This window comes from Mustelus asterias, chromosome 21, assembly GCF_964213995.1.
Source record: "Mustelus asterias chromosome 21, sMusAst1.hap1.1, whole genome shotgun sequence".
Lineage (NCBI taxonomy): Eukaryota > Metazoa > Chordata > Chondrichthyes > Carcharhiniformes > Triakidae > Mustelus > Mustelus asterias.
Window position 1 is genome coordinate 15557306 of NC_135821.1, and position 26947 is coordinate 15584252.

At 45.3% G+C, this 26947-nt stretch overlaps 1 protein-coding gene across 3 annotated transcripts in view; it reads right to left on the minus strand.

The window, feature by feature from the left end:
• The window catches only part of sun2 (Sad1 and UNC84 domain containing 2), an 82280-nt gene that overhangs the window by 35929 nt on the left and 19404 nt on the right, over positions 1-26947 (minus strand). For 2 of the 3 annotated variants that reach the window (XM_078237540.1, XM_078237541.1), the window contains exons 4-8: positions 14846-15057; positions 13915-14073; positions 5689-5757; positions 4744-4837; positions 1617-1678 (exon numbers count right to left, since the gene is read on the minus strand). In XM_078237540.1, coding sequence (XP_078093666.1) covers positions 1617-1678; positions 4744-4837; positions 5689-5757; positions 13915-14073; positions 14846-15057 — 596 coding nt within the window. The remainder of the gene's footprint in view (positions 1-1616; positions 1679-4743; positions 4838-5688; positions 5758-13914; positions 14074-14845; positions 15058-26947) is intronic. The other variant, XM_078237542.1, reaches the window with a different exon arrangement.

Consider the following 26947-nt stretch of genomic DNA (forward strand, 5'->3'; position numbering starts at 1 on the left):
TGCTATATGTTCTACTGGGTCCAATGGGTTCAGTGTTTATTGCCCACACAAGCCTTCTCCCACCCACTTTCACCTAACTGATCAGCATGTCATTCTATTATTTCATCCTCATGATTTACCCGTCTTCCCCTAAAATCCATCCAAGCTATTCATCTCCCACTCTGGTAGCAAATTCTAAACATTAACCACTCTCTGAGTAAAGAAGTTTCTCCAAAATTCCACACTGCATCCACTAATGGCTGTACCATACCATGACTCTTGATTTTATCTCCCCCACAAGTGAAAACAATGGCCGTAATTCTCCCAAAAGCGCTGAATTGGCAGGAAAACTGTTCTAGATCCCGACTGTTTTGTCAATTCAACTTCTCACTCGAATCTCCCCACTCTGTGCGCTGCAGAGGTCCCAATCGTGAATCTCATTAAAGACCCGGGGGTGGGGCCTATTCGCGCCAGAGTCTGACAGTTCTGGAACTCCGCGCTTGCGCAGTGGCCCCGATGTGTCAGTCTCCCGTTTGCTGGCCAGCTCGATCGCTGCCCAGCCCAGGATCCCCGCAGTGCTGTCCCTCCAGCCCTCCCCATGGCCCAATCGCGGCCCCCACAACACCCGGGCCAGCCCTGACCCCCGCCTGGAGCACCCCGATGTTCAGCCCAACCCCACCCCCCCGCCAACCCCAGCAGTGGCGATTTCACCCCCAGCCCGCCCCATTCGCTGCCCTCCCTCCATCCCAGACCGATCCCAATGCAGAGCGGCAGCGGGACCCCGTACCCCACTAGATCACCCCTAGACCTCGCCCCCAATGGGCAGTGCCAAGGTGCCCCCTGGGCATGGGTGCTTTGCCCCTTGGGCAGTGCAAGCGGGCACAGGCTAGCACTGCCAGGGTGCTCATGCCCAGGGGATACCCCGCCCGACCCCCTGAGGGGCCCCAATTGCCCCCCCCTTCATTGCAATGGGGTCTTCTGCTAGTTCCCCGAACGTGGGTAGCTACCCTAAACTCCGCCGGAATGAAGTACTCCTGGTAGGGTGGGAGATACAATCGGGACTGATAAGTTCCCGATAATTACATTTAAAATACATTTAAAACATGTTTTTAAAAAAAGACTCAAATTACTTACCTGTCTTCCGGCCGTTTTCCAGCGTGGTCTGGCCTGCGACTGTTCTCAGGCTCTGGGAGATGCGCATGCGTTCCCAGCACATGCGCAAATCCCAGGACAAGGCCGACGACGCGCACCTCCCACCCCGACCCGCCAGAAAAGTTGAGGCCAGTATCTTTGCATTCACCCTTTACACGTTCCACATTCGAAAAGTTTCCTAATCTTAAAGGCCACTGTCAGGACATCACACAGCCTTCTGTTTTGCAGAGAGAAGAGCCCCATTTTCCTCGGCCACATCCACCATATAACCCAGTGCCCCGTCATCTTGCCTCTATATAGCTCACGTGCGCCGCTACTCGCTGTATACCTCGGTACCCCATCTCTAACTGATTTATACCAAGGTCATGTCAGCTTTTCATGGAATTGTCATTGAATTCAGTTCTATCAAGACTTTTTGGATATAATAAAGATAGCAATATTCTGGTCAATGCCTGCAGGTGAGTCTAAATGGAGCAAGTACTTACCCAGTAAACCTGGCAGAACCAGCAGACCCAATAGTAACCACCTCTTCATACTGGGGATACACCTAGAAGGGGAACGAATCAAAAACATTAATCAGTTCTTGCACAAAGAACTTCCTTACATTTTCACAGAGAATATTCTTACTAGTTCACATCAATAACAAACTAACAAAGCATCAATAACTGTAATGACTCACATGTACTAAATTTAACATTCAAACATTTCATTTTCCGAACCCCATCACCCTCATCACTGTCCACAGATAGCTGTCCATTGTCTTAACGGGCCATTCTACTAGATATACCTGGAAGGCCGATACAGTGGGGTTCTAGGGCAGGAAAAAAAACCATCCCAGCAAACAAAACAACACTCACCAAAACTGTTAACAGAAGGGTACATCAACCAAACAATAATGAAGGGAGTACAGCAGCACTCAATATCATTGCCAGATCAATACAATGAGTTCATGAAAAAATCTGCAATACCTTGTGCAGTTTTACAGTCACCTATAAAATCCTCAACATGGAAGCACATGCAAAGCCATTACACGGAGTGCAAACCAATGGTAAACTGGACTTTGTATTAGGCAGAGTGCTGCATCTACTGCTGGGGGTTGGAGTGGAGGATGTCTGTGTGGGATATTCCAGGTGTGTGCGCGTGTGTGTACATGAGATACAATGATTATGGGGCACTCAGGGAGGGATAACACCTGGATCACAAGGACACTTATGTCAGACTCCTATTTATTGACTACAGCTCAGCCTTCAACACCATTATTCCAACAAGACACACCTTCAAACTCCGTGGCCTAGGGCTCTGCTCCTCCCTCTGCGACTGGATCCTCAACTTCCTCACCCACAGACCGCAATTGGTAAAGATAGGTAACAACACTTCCTCAACACCGGTGTCCTGCAAGGCTGTGTCCTCAGCCCTTTACTACACTCCTTATACACTCATGACTGTGTGGCCAAATTCCATTCCAAGTCCATTTTCAAGTTTGCTGCTGACACCACTGTAGTGGGCCAGATCTCAAATAACGAAGAGACAGAGTACAGGAAAGAGATAGAGAAACTTGTGAAATAGTGTGATGATAATCTCTCCCTCAATGTCAGTAAAACGACTTCACCGACTTTAGGAAACAAAGTGGAGGACAAGCCCCTGTCTACATCAACGATGATGAGGTGGAGATAGAACATAGAACATAACAGCGCATTACAGGCCCTTCGGCCCTCGATGTTGCGCCGACCAGTGGAACCAATCTAAAGCCCCTCTAATCTACACTATTCCAATATCATCCATATGTTTATCCAATAACCATTTGAATGCTCTTAATGTTGACGAGTCCACTACTGCTGCAGGCAGGGCATTCCACGCCCTTCCTACTCTCTGAGTAAAGAACCTACCTCTAACATCTGTCCTATATCTCTCACCCCTCAATTTAAAGCTATGTCCCTTCGTGCTAGCCATCACCATCCGAGGAAAAAGGCTCTCACTATCCACCCTATCTAATCCTCTGATCATCTTGTATGCCTCTATTAAGTCACCTCTTAACCTTCTTCTCTCTAACGAAAACAACCTCAAGCCCCTCAGCCTTTCCTCATACTATTTTCCCACCATACCAGGCAACATCCTGGTAAATAAAGATGATGGACAGCTTTCTAGATCACCATCTGTCCTGGTCCCTCCATGCTGACGCTACAGATAAGAAAGCCCACTAACGCCTCTAATTTTTCAGAAGTCTAAAGAAAATGTCCACCATGACTCTCACCAATTTTTATAGATGCACCATAGAAAGCATCCTATCCGTATGCATCACAGCTTGGTACGGCTCCTGTTCTGACCAAGACCGCAAGAAACTACAAAGGGTTGTGAACGCAGCCCAGTCTATCACGCAAACCAGCCTCCCATCCATTGCTCCATCTACAGTTTCCGCTGCCTCGGGAAAACAGCCGGCATAATCAAGGACCCCACCAACCCCCGGACATACTCTATTCCACCTTCTTCCATCGGGGAAAAAGACAAAAGTCTGAAAACACGTACAAACCGACTCAAGAACAGCTTCTTCCCTGCTTTCGAATCCTATCATAATTAAGCTGATCTTTCTCTTTACTGTACCTGTAACTTCTGCGCTATATCCTGCACCCTATCCTTTCCTTTTCCCTTATGTACTCTATGAACGGTATGCTTTCTATAGCGCACAAGAAACAATACTTTTTGCTGTATCCCAATATATGTGACAATAATAAATCAAATCAAAAAGATGTCTTGCATTTCGTGGTGAATGCATATGTGTTTTGGGAAAGGCCTGTATTACGTACAGTGTGTATTGTGCATTATGGAGGCAGTGGTGGCTTATAATGAACATTGGGTACTCAGAATCATAGAAGAATCATAGAATCCCTACAGTGCAGAAAGAGGCCATTCAGCCCATCAGGTCTGCACTGACCACAATCCCACCCAGGCCCTATTCCTGTAACCCCACATATTTACCCTGCTAATCTCTCTGACGCTAGGATCAATTTAGCGCAGCCAATCAACCTAACCCACACATCTTTGGACTGTGGGAGGAAACCGGAGCACCCGGAGGTAACCCACGCAGACACGGGGAGAATGTGCAGACTCCACACAGACAGCGACCCAAACCAGGAATTGAACCCGGGTCCCTGACGCTGTGAGGCAGCAGTGCTAAGCACTGTGCCACCATGCCGTCCCTCTTGGGGAGAGATCGGGGCTTCTGGGGGAACGGTGAGGGTTGAGGCTGACCCAGACATGCCTGGGAGACCAGCGATCGGGCTGTGGGGGGGTCACATGGCCAACAATTGGGAGGCCGGCAGACAGGAGCCACTGTACATGGGCCGATCTTGGCGCTGACAGATTGGCGCAGGCGCAGTGGCCCGCTCAGCACTTCGCTGTCGGCCTCTCCAGGGGGAATAGCCCCTGCCCACTGAATTTTAACGTGATTCACACTGGTGCACTCTGCAGCGCACAGAGTGTGGGAGGTTCTTTTTAAACTCCTGCTGAAAGAAACAAGCAGGGTTTACTCCTGTTTTTACGCGAATTCGACACTTAGAATTTTTTTGGGAGAATCCCACCCAGTGTATCAAAGATCTTGCTCCCAGCAGCATTCACCTGGACAGAGTGTAGACATCAAGCAGGGAAGCTGCAGTTGTTAACTGGTACCAAGCTGTCCCGAGCCACCAGTACACCATGGACAGAGCTTTCCCTGAAAAATAAAGCAGATGGTCAGCAGACCAGTACATCCTTGCCATCGCCAGAAACTAACCTGTTCTACAATGGAACAACTGACATTACAGACTACCTCTGGCTAATTAACTAATCATTACCCTCAACTTGACCTGCTAAGTGGTCATTGCACTGATCTGGGCACAAGGAGAATTGCAGATCCCGTTCTCCCCTCCCACATGCAACACTTTCCTTTAAGTAAAAGGTAAAGTCACCATAGTCCCTGATGACCATCAGTTGCTCTCCCCTAGAAGGGATGGAGCTGGTGATTTAACTTGAGGTTCACCACACCTCAGGCGAGGGGCAAAGGTGAGAAGGCGGTCTTCATGAATAACCTCCAAGGGCAATTGGATAGCAACACTGAGCATAAACCTGGACTTAACTATGGGCCTCTTTAGCCCAGAGCACTCAGACCAATTGTGGTAGCCCTACTGTTTCGGATCGGGTAACACCATGCAGACTGTGGATTAAACTTGTTACTTTCTGGTCTGTACACTCAGCTCCTTAATTACGGAGAAAAACATTTTACTAAATTATATCTTGGGGACCAACAGAAGAATGTAACATCTAGAATCGTGAGGCTGGAGAACAACAGTGACAGAGCACCTTTACTGACACTAAGACACCACAATCAATCCTATACAGTATTAACAACCGTTCAAGGTTTACTGCACAGGATATTAGGAACCATGGTTTCGATAAATTGCTGACTTTGAATTCAAGGAAGGAGCAGAGTGTTCCACTACATTGGCACCTTCTTCATTACGGCAGAATTTTGGGATGTTTGACATTGAAATACGTTAAAACGACAGGAAGGAATGATGCCAACACCTGGAGACAGCACAGACATCCAGTTCCATAGCTTGGCAACAGGAGAGCCCGGTGCTGAATATGCAGAACCTGGAAAGTGGAAGGAAAGAAAGGAACATGTCACTAGAGAAAACTTCTCTCATGAAGGAGGCAATTTGCCCCAATGCATCTGTGCCACTTTGCTAAAGTAGTCTAAAACTAATCCCACAGAATTCTGCACCTTACTTTGCTACAAACAGCTGTCCCATTTTCCCTTAAAAGATGCAACAATATCTGCCCCAACCATGGTAAATCTTCAATGCTTCAATAATCCTTGTGAGAACAAACTCTCCTAAATACCATCCGTGACAAGGCAGTCTATGGCTGCAGCACACGTAATTGAATAAATGCACTGTGGCAACTTTCCAAGGCTATGGGGATAGAGCAAAGGAATGAGACTGACTAGATTGCTCTACAGAGAGCAGCAGGCACAGAATCAATGGGCCAAATGGCCATCTGTGCCATACTCACTAATTTACTCTATGGTAGTACCTCCTAAACCCACAAATTCTGCCATCTGGAAGGATAAGGGGGGCAGGCTAATAGGAACACCACCACATCTAGCTTCCCCTCCAGGTCAGACACCATCTGACCAGGACTTTGTTGCTGGGTCAAAATCATGGATCTCTCTCCTTAAAAGGACTGTGGGAGTAGCTTTATCACATGGTCTGCAGCAGTTCATGAATGAGGCCCACAATCATATTCCCAGGGCAACTATGAATGGACCATAAACACCTATATTGCTTACAGGCCAGGAAAGGAAATATGAAAAACATTGGATATCAATCTGGTGAATCTGCATTATACACACGGTGACTTTTAAGTCCTTCCTGTAACTGCATGTATTAACTGAGACTTAACCAATACATTGTACAAATTTATTAATATTTTTTATTTCTTGTACTCAAAATTCCCATTTGTAAAATTCCATAGGACATTCATGCTTTATGTTCCTGTACCCACACTTTAGGATGTTATGCATCTGACTCCTAAGAATCTCTATCCATACCCACAAATTGAGGATTGGTGTACAGACAGGAATAAAAGAATATTTTCGGGTTGCCACTGTGTAACCAAGTCTGCAGTAAGAAGTTTAACAACACCAGGTTAAAGTCCAACAGGTTTATTTGGTAGCAAAAGCCACACAAGCTTTCGGAGCTCTAAGCCCCTTCTTCAGGTGAGTGGGAATTCTGTTCACAAACAGAGCTTATAAAGACACAGACTCAATTTACATGAATAATGGTTGGAATGCGAATACTTACAACTAATCAAGTCTTTAAGAAACAAAACAATGTGAATGGAGAGAGCATCAAGACAGGCTAAAAAGATGTGTATTGTCTCCAGACAAGACAGCCAGTGAAACTCTGCAGGTCCACGCAACTGTGGGAGTTACAAATAGTGTGACATGAACCCAATATCCCGGTTGAGGCCGTCCTCGTGTGTGCGGAACTTGGCTATCAGTTTCTGCTCAGCGACTCTGCGCTGTCGTGTGTCGCGAAGGCCGCCTTGGAGAACGCTTACCCGAATATCAGAGGCCGAATGCCCGTGACCGCTGAAGTGCTCCCCAACAGGAAGAGAACAGTCTTGCCTGGTGATTGTCGAGCGGTGTTCATTCATCCGTTGTCGCAGCGTCTGCATAGTTTCCCCAATGTACCATGCCTCGGGACATCCTTTCTTGCAGCGTATCAGGTAGACAACGTTGGCCGAATTGCAAGAGTATGTACCGTGTACCTGGTGGATGGTGTTCTCACGTGAGATGATGGCATCTGTGTCGATGATCCGGCACGTCTTGCAGAGGTTGCTGTGGCAGGGTTGTGTGGTGTCATGGTCACTGTTCTCCTGAAGGCTGGGTAGTTTGCTGCGGACAATGGTCTGTTTGAGGTTGTGCGGTTGTTTGAAGGCAAGAAGTGGGGGTGTGGGGATGGCCTTGGCGAGATGTTCGTCTTCATCAATGACATGTTGAAGGCTCCGGAGGAGATGCCGTAGCTTCTCCGCTCCGGGGAAGTACTGGACAACGAAGGGTACTCTGTCCACTGTGTCCCGTGTTTGTCTTCTGAGGAGGTCGGTGCGGTTTTTCGCTGTGGCGTGTTGGAACTGTTGATCAATGAGTCGAGCGCCATATCCTGTTCTTATGAGGGCATCTTTCAGCGTCTGGAGGTGTCTGTTGCGATCCTCCTCATCCGAGCAGATCCTGTGTATACGGAGGGCTTGTCCGTAGGGGATGGCTTCTTTAACGTGTTTAGGGTGGAAGCTGGAGAAGTGGAGCATCGTGAGGTTATCCGTGGGCTTGCGGTACAGTGAGGTGCTGAGGTGACCGTCCTTAATGGAGATGCGTGTGTCCAAGAATGCAACCGATTCCGGAGAATAGTCTATGGTGAGCCTGATGGTGGGATGGAACTTGTTGATGTCATCCTAGAGTTGTTTCAGTGATTGTTCACCATGAGTCCAAAGGAAGAAAATGTCATCGATGTATCTAGTGTATAGCATCGGTTGAAGGTCCCGTGCGGTGAAGAAGTCTTGTTCGAACCTGTGCATGAAGATGTTGGCATATTGAGGTGCGAATTTGGTCCCCATGGCTGTTCCGTGTGTCTGGATGAAGAACTGGTTGTTGAAGGTGAAGATATTGTGGTCCAGGATGAAGCGGATGAGATGTAAAATTGCATCTGGAAACTGGCAGTTGTTGGTGCTGAGCACTGAGGCCGTTGCAGCAATGCCATCGTCATGGGGGATGCTGGTGTAGAGTGCCGAGACATCCATTGTGACAAGGAGCGCTCCTGGTTCAACTGCTCCATGTGTGCCGAGTTTCTGTAGGAAGTCCGTCGTGTCGCGACAAAAGCTGGGGGTTCTTTGTACAATGGGTTTCAGGATGCACCAAGTCTGCCACAGGTTTCACTGCTCGGGCCTCTCTATTTACAACCTAGACTGCAACATTCCCTCTACTGGGATAAATTTTCCAGTTCCGCCTGCCACAGGAATTGTCACAGATGGGACGGACAGTTCGATAGACCCTTTAAAGGTCTGTTGACCTCAGGCAGGAATTTCCAGTCTCAAGGCGGGAGCAACCAGAAAATCACGCCCGCAATTTATTTCGAGTATGCGCAATTTAAGTGTACTGTTCCTTTACATTTTCTTGTACAACCGTACACTTGAGGTAAATTAAAGGGGCTGATTGTACGCAGGTTATACAGGGACTTTTGGGTTGCTGCACAGCCATACAGCTTGGAAAAAACATTATTAGAGTTATAGAGGACTTTGGTGAGGACACATCTGGAATACTCTATACGGAACTGATATCCACACCTTAGAAGGAGTGCAAGAGGGTTGTTTTTCAAACTGGAGGCTTGTGACCAGCGGTGTGCCTCAGGGATCAGTGCTGGGTCCACTGTTATTTGTCATTTATATTAATAATTTGATGAGAATATAGGAGGCATGGTTAGTAAATTTGCAGATGACACCAAGATTGGTGGCATAGTGGACAGTGAAGAAGGTCATCTCCAATTGCAATGGGATCTTGATCAATTGGGCCAGTGGGCTGACGATTGGCAGATGGAGTTTAATTTAGATAAATGCGAGGTGATGCATTTTGGTAGATTGAACCAGGGCAGGACTTACTCAGTTAATGGTAGGGCATTGGGGAGAGTTACAGAACAAAGAGATCTAGGGGTACATGTTCATAGCTCATTGAAAGTGGAGTCACAGGTGGACAGAGTGGTGAAGAAGGCATTCAGCACGCTTGGTTTCATTGGTCAGAACATTGAACGCAGGAGTTGGAATGTCTTGTTGAAGTTGTAGAAGACATTGGTAAGGCCACACTTGGAATACTGTGTACAGTTCTGGTCACCCTATTATAGAAAGGATATTATTAAACTAGAAAGAGTGCAGAAAAGATTTATAGGATGCTACCGGGACTTGATGGTCTGAGTTACAAGGAGAGGCTGAATAGACTGGGACTTTTTTCTCTGGAGCATAGGAGGCTGAGAGGTGATCTCACAGAGGTCTATAAAATAATGAAGGGCATAGATCAGCTAGATAGTCAATATCTTTTCCCAAAGGTAGGGGAGACTAAAACTAGAGGGCATAGGTTTAAGGCGAGAGGGGAGAGATACAAAAGTGTCCAGAGGGGCAATTATTTCCGACAGAGGGTGGTGAGCTGCCAGAGCTAGTAGGAGAGGGGGGTACAATTTTGTCTTTTAAAAAGCATTTAGACAGTTACATGGGTAAGATGGGTATAGAGGGATATGGGCCAAATGTGGGCAATTGGGACTAGCTTTGAGGTTTAAAAAAAAGAACGGCATGGACAAGTTGAGCCGAAGGGCCTGTTTCCATGCTGTAAACTTCTATGACTCTATAACAGTTCAATGGACTGATTCTTGGGATGAGATTGAATAGAATGGGCTTGTATTCGCTCGGAATTTAGAAGAATCTCTGTATAGAATTGTATAGATTCTAAGTTTTGATGGGATAGGTTAATGGGATATATATTGACAGGTAAATACAGGAAAATACAGAAAAGCAGTTTCTCCTGGGTAGGCCATTTAAAACAAGGAGAAATTTCTTCACTCAGAGGGTTATGGTTCTTTATAACTGCACTCCACGGGGCTGTGAATACTCAGTTGATGAATATATTTCAAGACTGAGATTGACAGATTTTTCAACTAAGAAAATCAAAGGATATGGGGGTCGAATGGAAAGTGAGGTAGAAGATCATTAAATGACAGAACCAGGCATGAAGGGCTGAATGGCCTGCTCCTGCTTCTAATGGGTAAACAAAGACAGTCAGTCAATTTTCTATGGGTAGTATTGCAAAATGAGAGAAGATTTAAAAGCTGTAATAAGAGTTGTCTACGAGCCTTCTGACAGCAACAATTAAACAATAGAATAATTAATTCAGTTATTAGAAAGTCTTGTAACAAAAGCAAAGTTGATTAAAGGCAAAACTTTAAGTGTTATGTAGATTGGGAAGAGCAAACAGTTTAATCAAAGGTAGTGAATCTCAAATGCATTCAAGATAGATTTTTGCAGCAAAATGTTCTAGAACCAAGGGAGCAAGTTGTACCAAATTTAGTAGTGAGCACTCAGCCAGATTGAGTTAACAATCTAACAGAAGGGGAGCCACTATATAATAGTGATCACAATAGGACTAAATTAAATATTAGGTTTGAAAAGGGAAAGCTTAACACAATTACTAAGATTCTAAGTTTTGATGGGATAGGTTAATGGGATGAGAGAGGAACTGAACTGGGAGCTGCAAAGTGGTCAAATTTGTTAACTAAGTCAAACTACAGGTAAATAAGTGCAATGTGTTCCAAAATGTGTTCCAACTCAATACAGCATCAGTGTATATCCCCCAAGAGAAAAGAGCTCTATTTACCAAATAAAGTGACAAAAAGGCTGAGTGATAGCATAAAACTGATGGAAAGAGCATTATGAGATGCAAAGAATATTACAAATCCAGGGAACAAAAAAAAAGCAAAGATGAAAAGTTAGTAAGAGTTGCAAAAAGGAAATTGAAAGAAACTTGTGAAGGATATCAAGACTAGCAAATTTCTACAATTATGTTGGAAGATGGTAGGGCAATGTCTGGAGTAACATTGCAAATGAAAATAAGGAAATGGCAGACTTGTTAATAGAATGGATACAGCACAAAGGAGGCTATGTTATGTTTTGTGTCAGCTCTCCGCAAGAACTCGGCTAGTTCCACAAATCCACCATTTCCCCATATCTTTGCCAAATATTTTCTCCACAGATAGTTATCCAATTCTCATTTCAAAACCATGGCTGAACCTGCCTCCACCAGACTCTCAGGCTGTGCATACAAGATCCTAACCACTCTCTACATAAAATGGTTTTTCCTCATGTCACCCCTGATTAATTTGTCAATCACCCTAAATCTATGCCCTTGACCCTTCCACCAATGGGAAGTTTCTCCCCCACCTACCCTGTCCAGAATCATGATCTTGAACGCCTCTGTCAAATCTCCTTTCAACCCTTTCTCCAAAGAGAACCCAGTTTCTCCAATCTGTCCACATAACTGAAGGCTCACCCCTGAAACTATTCTGGTAAATCTTTCCCACACTTCACTAATGCCATCACTCAAGTTGAGGCCAAACCAGTTAGGTGTAAAGATTATTTAAATTGCAGAAAGCAGCGGGATTATCTTTCTGTGAGCTCACAGCCAGCAGTGCTGGCTGTGTTCAGTAATAGGGTCACTGGGGATTAGCTGTCTGAAATAACACAACTACTCCTTCCTATCTATAATCCAGCATCAAGGACACGCTTATTCATATCCCCAACCTTCCAATCAATGCACTCACAGCGTCTCCCCCAATCTGCACCTAGTCCCTTTGCAGATTTCCCACCCACAAGTCTAACCTGTACCTGCACAGAGTCCATTCACAGCCATACCCCCAATCCCATTTTGTATCTACACCGGCTGGGATTTTCCACTCCCGTTCGGGTCGGGCGGGTTTGGCAAAAGCAGCAAAAAAAAAAAATCACGAGAAGTCCAGAGTCGCGTTTCACGATGATACGAAAGTATGACATAATTGTCCCCTGCCCGTCGTTAGTGACAGGCCACTAACATTCAACATCAGGAAAAATATTATTATAAAATCAATCCACGATGGAGTGCTGTCAGGATGGACTGAAGCACAACTGCTCTCTGAAGGCATGCATCTGGCGAGCAGTACTCCCAGGAGTGCTCAGGTGAGTGCAACGGACAGGAGCTAGGGGGAGTCATGCCCAGGGGTGCACCTGGGTGAACTGGTTCACTCGCCCTGCACTTGGGGGCAGCCTTAAAAATGGCACCCCAGATCACAAGAGTGTCTGAGTTGCTGATTGAGCAGACAAATCAGAAGCTGCCACCTGCCCAGCAATATGTCATGGGACCCGCGGCTTCCAGTATTGTTTTCATAGTCCCGGACTATATGGTAGAGAAAGCTGCCACTACTGTCTTTTCCCACCCGACACCAGCCTTTGCCGATATCAGAGAAAATCCCAGTCACCGAGTGCATTCATAGCCAACCCGTCATAGAATCATACAGTGCAGCTGAGGTCCTTCGACTGAGCGAGTCCGCACCGACACATGAGAAACACCTGAACTCCCACCTAATCCCATCTGCCAGCACTTGGCCCACAGCCTTGAATATTATGATGTGCCAAGTGCTCATCCAGATACTTTTTAAAGGATGTGAGGCAACCCGCCTCTACCACCCTCCCAGGCAGCGCACTCCAGACTGTCTGGGTAAAACTGTTTTTCTGACATCCCCTAAACCTCCTGCCCCTCACCTTGAACCTATGTCCCCTTGTGACTGACTCTTCAACTAAGGGGAACAGCTGCTCCTGATCCACTCTGTCCGTGCCCCTCATAATCTTGTACACCTCGATCAGGTCGCCCCTCAGTCTTCTCTGCTCCAACAAAACAACCCAATCCTATCCAACCTCTCTTCATAACTTAAATGTTTCATTCCAGGCAGCATCCTGGTGAGTCTCCTCTGCACCTCCTCCAGTGCAATCACATCCTTCCTATAATGTGGCGGCCAGAACTGCACTCAGTACTCCAGCTGTGGCCTCACCAAAGTTCTATACAACTCCAACATGACTTCCCTGCTTTTGTACTCTATGCCTCGAATGATAAAGGCAAATGTTCCATATGCCTTTTTCACCACCCTACTAACATGCCTTTCCGCCTTCAGAGATCCGTGGACAAACACGCCAAGGTCCCTTCGTCCCACAGAACCTCCCACTGTCCTGTCATTCATTGAATACTTCCTTGTCAAATTACTCCTTCCAAAGTGTATCACCTCACACTTTAAGGTTAAATTCCAACTGCCACTTATCTGCCCATTTGACTATCTCGTCTATATATTCTTGTAGCCCAAGACACTCAGCCTCACTGTTAACCACCCGGCCAATCTGTGTCATCCTCAAATTTACTAATCCTACCCCACGCATAGTCATCAATTTCGCCCCCCCCTTCCCCTCCTTTGTACCTGCACTGAGTCTATTCACAATACCCCAATACCCCTATCCCACCATCTTATCCTGTATCAATACCATCCATTCAAATCACCCCCACCAGCACCTCCATGCTGCTTTGTATCCACACCAAGTCCCATTTACAACCCCACACCCACTCTGGATTTTTTTTCCCCATGGGAGTCGAAACATGAGAGTTGGGGAATAAAAGTTGCTAAACACTCCATTTACCCAGCTGCTCATCTTCGGAGGAGTATCCAGAAGTGGAAGGTGCGTAGATATCGGAGCAATTTGGAGCTGCTGACAGAATATTGCTCTTGTAGCCATTTGCTCTCCTTACCATTCCAGACAGCCTCCCATAATTGTCCTCAAGGCCAGGTGGGTCACCACCTGTTAGACACATTATAACATATAACTGATCAAAAATTATTCTATTAAACAGTAAGAGGGAACTCATTACAGCAAAGATCATAATCTCTCCCATCTTCCCTTCAATGAAAGTCTGACCCCAATCCACTCATTTTCCACCGTATGGGTTAGGTTAAAATTGACCCCAAAATCTAAAGTTGTACTGCTAGTTTTTTCCATATATCCACAGTTTGGGTATTACTTCTCTCCAGTGACGCCACAATACCTTCCACCCACCACTTTCACATACACCACTCAGGGATGCTTTATAGAAAATATACATCATGGTCCATCATGGGACAGATGTGGTCTGAAATGGTAACCACATGCGATCTTGGAAGAACGTTAAGAACTTGAAAGTTAGATTTAGAAGCCAAGGAAGGGCAAATGAAAAATGCAGTTCCTTAGAGCGGAGCATGTTACAGGGAGATTTAGTAGAATGACAATGAATTTAGATTGGGGGAAAAGTTGCTGGACTGTTGACAAGGAAGGGGGGGGGGGGGGGAAGTGGGATTAATTGAGTCAAGAGCTGGCACTGGCTGGATGGGTTAAAGGCTTGCTGCTGCACTGCATCATTCAATGGTTCCAGGAGTCAAATTTCATTGAATCAAGAACTGCAGCCGGGGTTAGACCTTGGTGTTAAAGCTGCCATTAGGTTCCCTATGGATGTAGACAGGGGCAAATTACAACACCACTATCCTCAGCCAAGATTTCTGAATAATCAACATGCCTCCCCCCCCAATGGGACACATACCGATAGGCTCAGACTCCGGCTCTGGTTCAGGTTCCTGCCAGTAGGAATCGTTGGTTATCTGCTGACCCAGCATGGAGGCACTGCTGATGTGACTAGCGAGGCTGCATTGACTATTCACTGAGCTGTTCGATATTGAGCGTTTCATGCTGGGCACTGGCGTACCGCGTGGTGTGGGCCCCGAGCGTTTCGCATTCGGTTTCTTCTTGAATATCCTAAAAGATAAATAAAGGTTCATTCAATCATGATGGGGGTTAATGTCTGAACATCTGAAAAGGAGACTGCCATTTACACAATGCCCAGAATTTCTCTTAGAAATGTACACATGATTTTAAAGTGCATTGTGTTTGTTATGAAGGTAAATGTAGCACCCATTTCCAGGGCACAGCAAGATCCCGTATAAGAACATGACGCAGGAGTAGGCCATTTGGCCCCTCGAGCCTGTTCAGTCATTCAATAAGATAATGGCTGATCTTTTCGTGGACTCAGCTCCACTTACCCATCCGCTCCACTTACCCATCCGCTCACCATAACCCTTAATTCCTTTACTATTCAAAAATGTATCTATCTTTGCCTTAAAAACATTCAATGAGGTAGCCTCAACTGCTTCACCGGGCAGGGAATTCCACAAGTTCACAACCCTTTGGGTGAAGAAGTTCCTCCTCAACTCAGTCTTAAATCTGCTCTCCCTTATTTTGAGACTATGCCCCCTAGTTCTAGTTTCACCTGCCAGTGGAAACAACTTCCCTGTTTCTATCTTATCTATTCCCTTCATAATCTTAAATGTTTCTATAAGATCTCCCCTCATTCTTCTGAATTCCGTTAGTATATCCCCATTCTACTCAGTCTCTCCTCATAAGCCAACCCTCTCAACTCCAAAATCAACCTAGTGAATCTCCTCTGTAACCTCTCCAGTGCCAATATATCCTTTCTCAAGTAAGGAGACCAAAACTGTACACAGTACTCCAGGTGTAGCCTCACCAGCACCTTAGACAGCTGCAACATAACCTTGCTGCTTTTAAACTCCATCCCTCTAGCAATGAAGGGCAAAATTCCATTTGCCTTCTTAATTACCTGTTGCACCTGCAAACCAACTTTTTGTGATTCATGCACAAGGACACCCAGGTCCCTCTGCACAGCAGCAAGGTGCAATTTTTTACCATTTAAATCAGGGGTCTCCAAACTTTTCAGTACGAGGGCCACATCGTATATTTTACACATTTTCGGGGGCCAAAGACAAAAAATTAGTTTTATCATAGAATAGAATCCTACAGTGCAGAAAGAGGCCACTCGGCCCATCGAGTCTGCACCAGCCACAGTCCACAACCACAATATAGGGCCCTACCCCCATATCCCTACGCATTTACCCACTAATCCCTTTAACCTATGCATCCCGGGACTCTAAGGGGCAATTTAGAATGGCCAATCAACCAAACCCGCACATCTTTCGACTGTGGGAGAAAACCGGAGCACCCGGAGGAAACCCACGCAGACACGAGGAGAATGTGCAAACTCCACACAGACAGTGACCCAAGCCGGGAATCGAACCCAGGTCCCTAGAGCTGCGAGGCAGCAGTGCTAACCCACTGTGCTACCGTGCCGCCCCATTCATTTTATAAATGAATAAAATTTAAATGAATGAATAAGTTTTATTTAGATCATCTTTGTAATCAGCATGATATGATTCAGAACAAAAGAGAAACGTGACAATTACAAAGAAACAATGCCAATTTTACACTGAGAAATGATATATAATGAGTAAAAATGTCAAACATTAGCAAATGCTCTGACAAAATAATCAATTACTTAACTGCAGATGAGAAAAGCAGGCTATTCATTTTTAAATTAATTTTATTTACTGAAATTTTACAAATGTTTACCTGAAATGAGAATTTGCCCAATTTTGTGGCACACAATAAGAAAAATAAACACGCCCCAAGAAAGAACTTCAGTAAAACAAAGCAAAGAAATTCAAAATAAACTTGAACCATTAATAAAGGTCGAACAAAAATAAATTCAGTCTGCACCTTTCTACACAATTCTGGCAATTGGAGTTTTCAATCGTAACCAACAAATCATGAAGTTTTGCACAAGATTAATGGGAATGATGGAACTGCTTTTTTAATTTCAAAATATTGCTGAACTGAGGTTTCAAGCTTGAGGAGCCAATTATTAGAATGGACTTCAAATGCTCATCAGATAAATTTGCTCGATATTTGGACTTGACATACTTGATTTTTGAAAATGTTTGTTCACACAGGTACGTTGTACCAAAAACTGATACAAATCCACAAGCAAATTGCTTCAAATTTGGAATCTGCTCAGGCTGCAAAGATTTATAAAATTGGACCAGATTTCCTTCTTTATACTTGTCTTTCAGCATGTCATCTGATTGGAGATAAATAATTTCCATTTGAAACTGACTTGGGAGCGTTTCAACATTGCAGCCAAATGGATTTTGAAACAGCTTTATTTCATCTGTGTTTCCATTAAGATCAGAAAATCGTTCCTGAAATTGTTTTTGCAAGTCCTTAATGATTTCTGTTGCAAATGAAGAAGGAAATTCTGCTTCACTTTCTTCATGAAATTTTTCACGACATGGAAAATGAACCAAGTTATGAACTTTCAGCTGTCCTTGAAATAGCATCAGTTTTGCCCTGAATGCCTTGACATGCGCGAATAGATCACAAATCAAATTTGTTTCACCTTGCAACTTCAGATTCAATTGATTCATATGACCTGTCACGTCTGCAAAAAATGCCAATTTCCAAAGCCAGTCAGTGTTTGATAAAAGTGGTTCGGGTCGATTCTTCTCTGTGAGAAAGGAATCAAATTCCTCTCTGAGCTGAAAGAACCGTGATAGAACCTTTCCACAACTAAGCCATCGAACTGCTGTATAATAAGGCAAGTCACCGAACTCAGAATCAGTTTCTTTCAGAAAATCACAAAACTGGCGATGATTAAGCCCATGAGATTGAATGAAATTCACTGTTGAAACAACAGGTTTCAGAACGCAAGACATATCCACATATTTTCCGCACAATGCTTGTTGATGGATAATGCAATGCAGAAACATGGGCCTTGAGAATCCATCAACCTCACAAGCTCTTGTGATTTGTCCAACCAAACCTTTCTTCACCCCAGACATGTTCTTTCCTCATAGAAATCATAGAAATCATAGAAACCCTACAGTGCAGAAGGAGGCCATTCGGCCCATCGAGTCTGCACCGACCACAATCCCACCCAGGCCCTACCCCCACATATTTTACCCGCTAATCCCTCTAACCTACACATCCCAGGACTCTAAGGGGCAATTTTTTAACCTGGCCAATCAACCTAACCCGCACATCTTTGGACTGTGGGAGGAAACCGGAGCACCCGGAGGAAACCCACGCAGACACGAGGAGAATGTGCAAACTCCACACAGACAGTGACCCGAGCCGGGAATCGAACCCGGGACCCTGGAGCTGTGAAGCAGCAGTGCTAACCACTGTGCTACCGTGCCTCCGTCAATTGTCACGCATTGCAGTTTATTCCACTCCAGGTTATATTCTAACACAGTTGTTTGCAATTCTTTGAAGATGTCTTCTCCAGTTACTGTGCTGTGCATGCTGTGCACTGATGCTAATTCTTGTGTCACATTAAATTCACTGTCGACGCCACGGATGAATACTAGGAGTTGTGATGTGTCACACACATCAGTCGATTCATCAAGTGCGAGAGAATACAACTGAAAATGTCTTGCTTTGTCAGCAATTTGATGAAATATATTGCTTCCTATATCCTCAATTCTACGAACAACAGTATTTGGCACAAGACTGATGATTTTGAACAGATTTGCTTTTTCTGGGCATAACTCTTCCACTGCTTCCATTATACACTCTTTGATGAGATCTCCATCGGTGAATGGCTTTCCCCTTTTAGCCAACACATAAGCTAGTTTGTAACTGGCCCTGATTAAAGCTTCATTTTCAGTTATCATCTGCGTAAAAAAAGCTTGTTGGGAAAGCAACCTGCGTTGCATTGATTCAAATTTTTCCGAATGCTGTGTTCCTGTGAATTGGGAATAACTTGGTTCATGTTTGGTCTCATAGTGCCGACGTACATTGTACCCCTTCAAAACTGCAACGGTTTCGTTGCATATGACACACAAGGCTTTATCACCTGCTTGTACAAAGAAGTACTTTACACCCCATTCTTCATTAAACAGGCGGCACTCACTGTCCACTTTTCTTTTCTTTTTTCCTTCCATAACTGAATTGGTCTGAATTGCCGCCATCATTGTCATTGTTCTTGCTCATTTCAGACAGATGGAGCTTACGGATTGGATAAAGCAGCTGTCACTCAGTCAATGCAGAGCGGCAATTGGATAACAGGTGTCTCAATTGCTGATTCGTTTAATGAACTGTCAGTCACAGGACGGCAGCTCTGATTGGACAATAGGCCTGTACAGGGGGCGGGGATTCAGACACCGTGCGGAGTGGCAGCAAATGTCCGACCTGTGGTTTCCGTCCCCGCGTCCGGATCCTGAGTCAGCGGCGGGGTTCCGGACGTGGAAGTGTTTTCGGCAGCAGGAATCCCATCCTGCCCCACTGGCTGCGGGCTAGATGTGGCCCGCGGGCCGTAGTTTGGAGAGCCCTGATTTAAATAATAGTCCATTTTGCTGCTATTCCTACCAAAATGGATGACCTCACATTTACCAACATTGTACTCCATCCGCCAGACCCTCGCCCACTCACTATCTATATCCCTTTGCAGACTTTGTGTCCCCTGCACACTTTGCTCTGACACTCATCTTAGTGTCATCTGCGAATTTTGACACACTACACTTGGTCCCCAACTCCAAATCATCTATGTAAATTGTAAACAATTGCGGTCCCAACACTGATCCCTGAGGCACACCACTAGTCACTGATCGCCAACCATAAAAACACCCATTTACCCCCACTCTTTGCTTTCTGTTAGTTAACCAATCCTCTATCCATGCTAATACATTACCCATAACACCTTTATCTTATGCAGTAGCCTTTGGTGGGGCACCTTGTCAAATGCCTTCTGGAAATCCAGATACACCACATCCACAGGTTCCCCATTGTCCACTGCGCATGTAATGTTCTCAAAGAATTCCACCAAATTAGTCAAACATGACCTTTCCTTCATGAACCCACGCTGTGTCTTCCCAATGAGACAATTTATATCCAGATGTCTTGCTATTTCTACGTTGATAGATTCATGCATTTTCCCTACTACAGAAGTTAAGCTAACTGGCGTATAGTTGTCCGCCTTTTGTTTACCTCCTGGCATCACAGTGGCGTTGTATACAACTCCAAAAATGAATGGTCTTTTAAGGTGGAGGCGGAATATTGGGACAGCAACCCAAAAAGCTTTAACGCTCTTTGAGATTTTTAAAATTCATTTGTGGGACATGGGCGTCGCTGGTTGGCCAGCATTTATTGCCCATCCCTAGTTGCCCTTGAGAAGGTGGTGATGAACTGTGTTCTTGAATCGCTGCAGTCCACATGCTGTGGGTTGACCCACAATGCCATTAGGGAGGGAATTCCAGGATTTTGACCCAGCGACTGCGAAGGAATGGTGATATATTTCCAAGTCAGGATGGTGAATGGCTTGGAGGGGAACTTGCAGGTGGTGGTGTTCCCATGTATCTGCTGCCCTTGTCCTTGGAAGTGGTCGTGGGTTTGGAAGATGTTGTCTAAGGATCTTTGGTGAATTGCTGCAGTGCAACTTGTAGATAGTACACACTGCTGCTACTGAGCGTCAGTGGTAGAGAGATTGAATGTTTGTAGATGTGGTGGCAATCAAGCGGGGCTGCTTTGTCCTGGATGGTGTCAAGGCTCGAGTGTTGTTGGAGCTGCACCCATCCAGGCAAGTGGGGAGTATTCCATCACACTCCTGACTTGTGGCTTGTAGTTGGTGGATAGGCTTTGGGGAGTCAGGAGGTGAGTTACTCGCCGCAGTATTCCCAGCCTCTGACCTGCCCTTGTAGCCACTGTGTTTATGTGGCGAGTCCAGTTGAGTCTCTGGCCAATGGTAACCCCCAGGATGTTGAATGGTGCAACACTCAAACAGCCTCTTAAATGATCCAATCCAGGAATAAGGGCCAATGCCTACAGTGAGGGTGCTGCCAGATTTGATTATGGAGAGCAATTAAGAAGTAAATTTGTGCTACCAGGTTTTAATGTTTGAAGGGTGTAGGAGGAAGGTAGAATAAGGGTGCGAGTCAATTCCTGTTCTGAGCTCCTGGGACAGAATGTGTTGGAGTTGGTATTGACTTCAACATCTGAGGAGAGAAAACACAGCTAACGTTTCAAGTCCGGATGACCCTTTGTCAGAGCAATGGAGGGGGGGATTCTCCATGCGCCCCTGCACCATGTTTTGGGGCAGTGGGAGGCAGCCTGACATTGGCCAGCAGTGGGATCGTCTGGTCCTGCCGCTGACAATGAGATTTCCTTCTGAATCCCCTCCCACAGGGAAACCCGCAGCAGGGATTCGCCATTGCCAGGACCAGAATATCCTACCAGCGAGCACAGCTGGAAAATTCGGACCAATATCTCTAAAGGACCCCACACTACACCAACAATCCGCACTGTTAACATGGTACATCACAGAAACTTGCCACGGTTACATAAAACGTCCCTTCCTGTAACCTTGATAACCAAAAAGAACTTGGAAAAGCGAGAGAGAAAAATAAATCAAAATATGATATCCCCCCTCCCCCCCATCTCCAGACCTGGGATTTGGTCTAAGTTACCTTTCAATGCAATAAGCATATACCCAAGATAAATAACTTGGAAATTATCAAATATATTGAAGTCTATATTAGACAACTGAGCCACCCACTTGTAGGTAATCTAATAGATAGGGTATTGCAAGGCACCTCAGACTCAATACCTACACAACATGTGCCATGTGAGAACTCCAAGATGCTTCCCAGACGCACAAAAGTGCAGTTAGTGTCATCAGCTGAAGGAGCTCCGATTTTGCAGCTTGACCAACAGCTGATGTCACTGCAGTTCATTCATGAGGATGTGTTCCTTGGAAAGCATGTTTCAGGAGGTGGTCACCTTCAACTTAAGATTGCAAACAAAGGTGGACTGGGTGACTGCCAGACAGGCAAAGAAAAACAGGCAGGTAGCTCAGTACACCCAAACCCTTCCGTAGAACCTCTTGCTCTCTAACCAGTATTCGCTACTGAATACCAAAGAGTGCCTCTGGAGAGCACAAGTAGATCGCTTAGCTTAGTACAGAGGAGGAAGAAGATCAGGAGAGTGATAGCTTTGGAGATTGCATAGTTAGGGGAGCAGATTTAATTTGATTTGATTTATTATTGTCACATGTATTGGGATACAGTGAAAAGTATTGTTTCTTGCACACTGTACAGATAAAACATACCATTCATAGAGTACATAGGGAAGAAGGAAAGGAGAGGGTGCAGAATATAGTTTTGCAGTTACATACAAGTTGAAGAGAAAGATCAGCTTAATATATGATAGGTCATAGAGTCATAGATGTTTACAGCATGGAAACAGGCCCTTCGGCCAACTTGTCCATGCCGCCCTTTTTTTAAAAACCCCTAAGCTAGTCCCAATTGCCCACATTTGGCCCATATCCCTCTATGCCCATGTAACTATCTAAATGCTTTTTAAAAGACAAAATTGTACCCGCCTCTACTACTACCTCGCAGGTGGAGGATGCGGTCAAGAAGGCGTACGGCGTACTAGCCTTCATTAATCGAGGGATTGAGTTTAGGAGTCGGGAGATAATGCTGCAGCTTTATAGGACCCTGGTTAGACCCCACTTGGAGTACTGCGCGCAGTTCTGGTCACCTCATTACAGGAAAGATGTTGAAGCCATTGAAAGGGTGCAGAGGAGATTTACAAGGATGTTGCCTGGATTGGGGGGCATGCCTTATGAGGATAGGTTGAGGGAGCTTGGTCTCTTCTCCCTGGAGAGACGAAGGATGAGAGGTGACCTGATAGAGGTTTACAAAATGTTGAGAGGTCTGGATAGGGTAGACTCTCAGAGGCTATTTCCAAGGGCTGAAATGGTTGCTACGAGAGGACACAGGTTTAAGGTGCTGGGGGGTAGGTACAGAGGAGATGTCAGGGGTAAGTTTTTCACTCAGAGGGTGGTGGGTGAGTGGAATCGGCTGACGTCGGTGGTGGTGGAGGCAAACTCGTTGGGGTCTTTTAAGAGACTTCTGGATGAGTACATGGGATTTAATGGGATTGAGGGCTATAGATAGGCCTAGAGGTAGGGATATGATCGGCGCAACTTGTGGGCCGAAGGGCCTGTTTGTGCTGTGGCTTTCTATGTTCTATGTACCTCTGGCAGCTTGTTCCAGACACTCACCACTGTGTGTGTGAAAAAATTGCCCTCCTGGACACTTTTGTATCTCTCCCCTCTCACCTTAAACCTATGCCCTCTAGTTTTAGATTCCCCTACCTTTGGGAAAAGATATTGACTAGCTGATCTGTGCCCCTCATTATTTTATAGACATCTATAAGATCACCCCTCAGCCTCCTACGCTCAAGAGAAAAAAGTCCCAGTCTATCCAGCCTCTCCTTATAACTCAATCCATCAAGTCCTGGTAGCATCCTAATAAATGTTTTCTGCAATCTTTCTAGTTTAATAATATCCTTTCTATAATAGGGTGACCAGAATTGCACACAGTATTCCAAGTGTGGCCTTACCAATGTTTTGTGCAACTTCAACAAGACATTCCAACTCCTGTATTCAATGTTCTGACCGATGAAACCAAGCATGCCGAATGCCTTCTTCACCACTCTGTCCACCTGTGACTCCACTTTCAAGGAGCTATGGACATGTACCCCTAGATCTCTTTGTTCTGTAACTCTCCCCAACACCCTACCATTAATTGAGTAAGTCCTGCCCTGGTTCAATCTACCAAAATGGATCACCTCGCATTTGTCTAAATTAAACTCCATCTGCCATTCGTCAGCCCATTGACCCAATTGATTAAGATCCTGTTGCAATTGGAGATAACTTTCTTCACTGTCCACTATGCCACCAATCTTGGTGTCTTCTACAAACTTACTAACCATGCCTCCTATATTCTCATCGAAATCATTAATATAAATGACAAATAACAGTGGACCCAGCACTGATTCCCGAGGCACACCACTGGTCGCTGGCCTCCAGTTTGAAAAACAACTCTCTACAACCACCCTCTGGCTTCTATCAAGAAGCCAATTTTGTATCCATATGGATGCCTCATCCTGGATCCCGTGAGATTTAACCTTATGCAACAACCTACCATGCGGTACCTTGCCAAAGGCCTTGCTAAAGTCCATAACATCAACTGTGCTGCCCTCATCTACCTTCTTGGTTACCCCTTCAAAAAACTCAATCAAATTTGTGAGGCATGATTTTCCACTCACAAACCCATGCTGGCTGTTCCTAATCGTCCTTGCATCTCTAAATGCCTGTAGATTCTGTCTCTCAAAATACCTTCCAACAACTTACCCACCATAGTTGTGAGGCTCACTGGCCTGTAGTTCCCAGGCTTTTCCCTGCAGCCCTTTTTAAACAAAGGCACAACATTTGCCACTCTCCAATCTTCAGGCACCTCACCCGTGACTATCGATGATTCAAATATCTCGGCTTGGGGACCCGCAATTTCCTCCCTAGCCTCCCACAATGTCCTGGGATACACTACATCAGGTCCCGGGGATTTATCTACCTTGATGTGCTTTAAGACTTCCAGCACCTCCTTCTCTGTAATATGTACACTCCTCAAGACATCACTATTTATTTCTCCAAGTTCCCCAACATCCATGCTTTTCTCAACAGTAAATACTGATGAGAAATATTCATTTAGGATCTCACCCATCTCTTGTGGATCCGCACATAGATGACCTTGTTGATCCTTAAGAGGCTCTATTCTCTCCCTTGTTACTCTTTTGCCCTTTGTGTATTTGTAGAAGCTCTTTGGATTCTCCTTTGCCTTATCTGCCAAAACAATCTCGTGTCCCCTTTTTGCCCTGATTTCTCTCTTAACTCTACTCCTACGCCCCCTATACCCAATTCAATTCATTTACAGATTTAGTTACACTCATTCAGAATCACCACAATCCTAAGCCCTCAATGACTGTCCAGCATTTCAAGTTCCATAGTCATTTTTGGAAGACGGGACAGTCTGTCGATAACTTTGTTGCTGAATTAAGACAACTGTCTGAACAGAGTCTGTTTGGAGCAATTTTGGAGGACATGTTGCAGGATAGACTAGGCTGTGGCATTAATGTGGCCAGCTTTCAGCGTCGTTTGTTGGGAAAAGCCATACTGATTTTCAAGAAGGCTCTAGAAATTTCTCAGGGCTTGGCAATGACTCCAGCAATGTAAAAGATATTCAAAAGACCAATGGCATTGCACAGGCAGGTGCGGTGCAGCAAGTAAAGAAAGACGCAAAAAGATGAGAGCAGTGGAATGTTTCAAGTATAGAGGAACACACTATGCAAATCATTGCAAATTTATGAACACAGTTTGTCACTGTTGCAACAAAAATGGTCATTTGGTTAAATGCAGGGGTGCCAAAAGCAAGTCGAAGACTGAGCAGGAAAATTCAAATTTGAAAAAGCCTCAGTCAGCTATGCATCACCTGGAAAGCACAAAGTAGGCAGAGGAGCACTCCTACAACATGTTTAATGAGGCGCATGCAGACCCTATGTATAATACAGCAGAGGTTTGATGGAAAATAAACTAAGATGGAGGTAGACATAGAAACCTCTGTATCTGTAATCACTGAGGAGACCTACAGGAAGACTTGGGGCTCTAAGAAGCCAGCAGCCCTTAGGTAGGGATTCAACTCTGGACATACACAGGAGAGGCTACTATACCATTGCTTGGGCTGTTAGAGGTGGCCACTGCGTACCAAGAAACAAGAGTATGGCTCCTGATGGTAAAAGGGAAAGGGGCTAGTTTACTACAGCGTGACTGGCTCAGTAAAATTCCATTGAACTGGAGGAAGATAAACCACACACAAGTGACAGAGGATGCCATTCAGCAATTTCCTGGTGTTTTCAAAGATAAACTGCATGACAGTACAGTTGAGATTTTCGTAGATCCTGAGGCTACTCCTCACTTTTACAAGCCCAGGATAGAGCCCTACGCTCTGAAAGGCAACCAAAAGAGAAAATGCTGGACAATCTCAGCAGGTCTGGCACATCTGTAAGGAGAGAAAAGAGCTGACGTTTCGAGTCCAGACGACCCTTTGTCAAAGCTATGGAAGGCAAAGTGGAGGAGGAATTGGAGTGGCTGCAGAGGCTTGGAATCATTGAGCCCATTCAGTTGTCACGTTGGGCAGCTCCAATTGTTCCTGTTCTTAAAAGTGATGGTACTGCACGCAAATGTGGGGACTACAAACATTCATCAAGCCTCCAAGCGAACTCATTGCCACAAGTGGAGGATCTGTTTTCAAGCCTTGCAGGAGGCAAAATGTTCTCAAAATTTGACATGAGCTACGTCTACCAGCACCTTTTGTTAAAGGAGGACTCAAGACTAAGTCACCATCAACACTCAGCAGGGTTTTTGGGGTGTCCTCCAGTCCAGCAGTTTTTCAGAGGACAATGGACAGTGTTACATGGGATTCCTCATATAGCAGTTTACTCAAATAACATAAAACTGGGGAGGAGCACCTCAGCAACCTGGATAGAGTATTAAATAGATTTTCAGAGGCACGACTGCGCCTGAAGTGCATCTTCAAGACACAGAGTGTGAAATATTCGGGTCACAAGATCACCGTGCAGGCTGTCCCTGGTGGAAAACAAAGTCAAGGAACTCAAGGAAGCTCCAATCCCCAGAAGTGTATCCAAACTTAGCTCATGGTAAATTACTACGGGGAGTCTCTGTCACATCTTTCAACAATGTTGGCACCACTGTATCTACTACTTCACAAAGAGACTCAATGGAAGTGGGGGCCAGCACAAAAGAAAGCTTTCAATGATGTGAAAGTGCTGCCACCATCAGCTAACCTGCTGATTGATAGTCATGGGGCGGAATTTTACCGGCAGGTCCACTCCCGCCCGAGGCCAACAGAGAATGCCGTTCTCCGAGCCTCACCCACCCCCC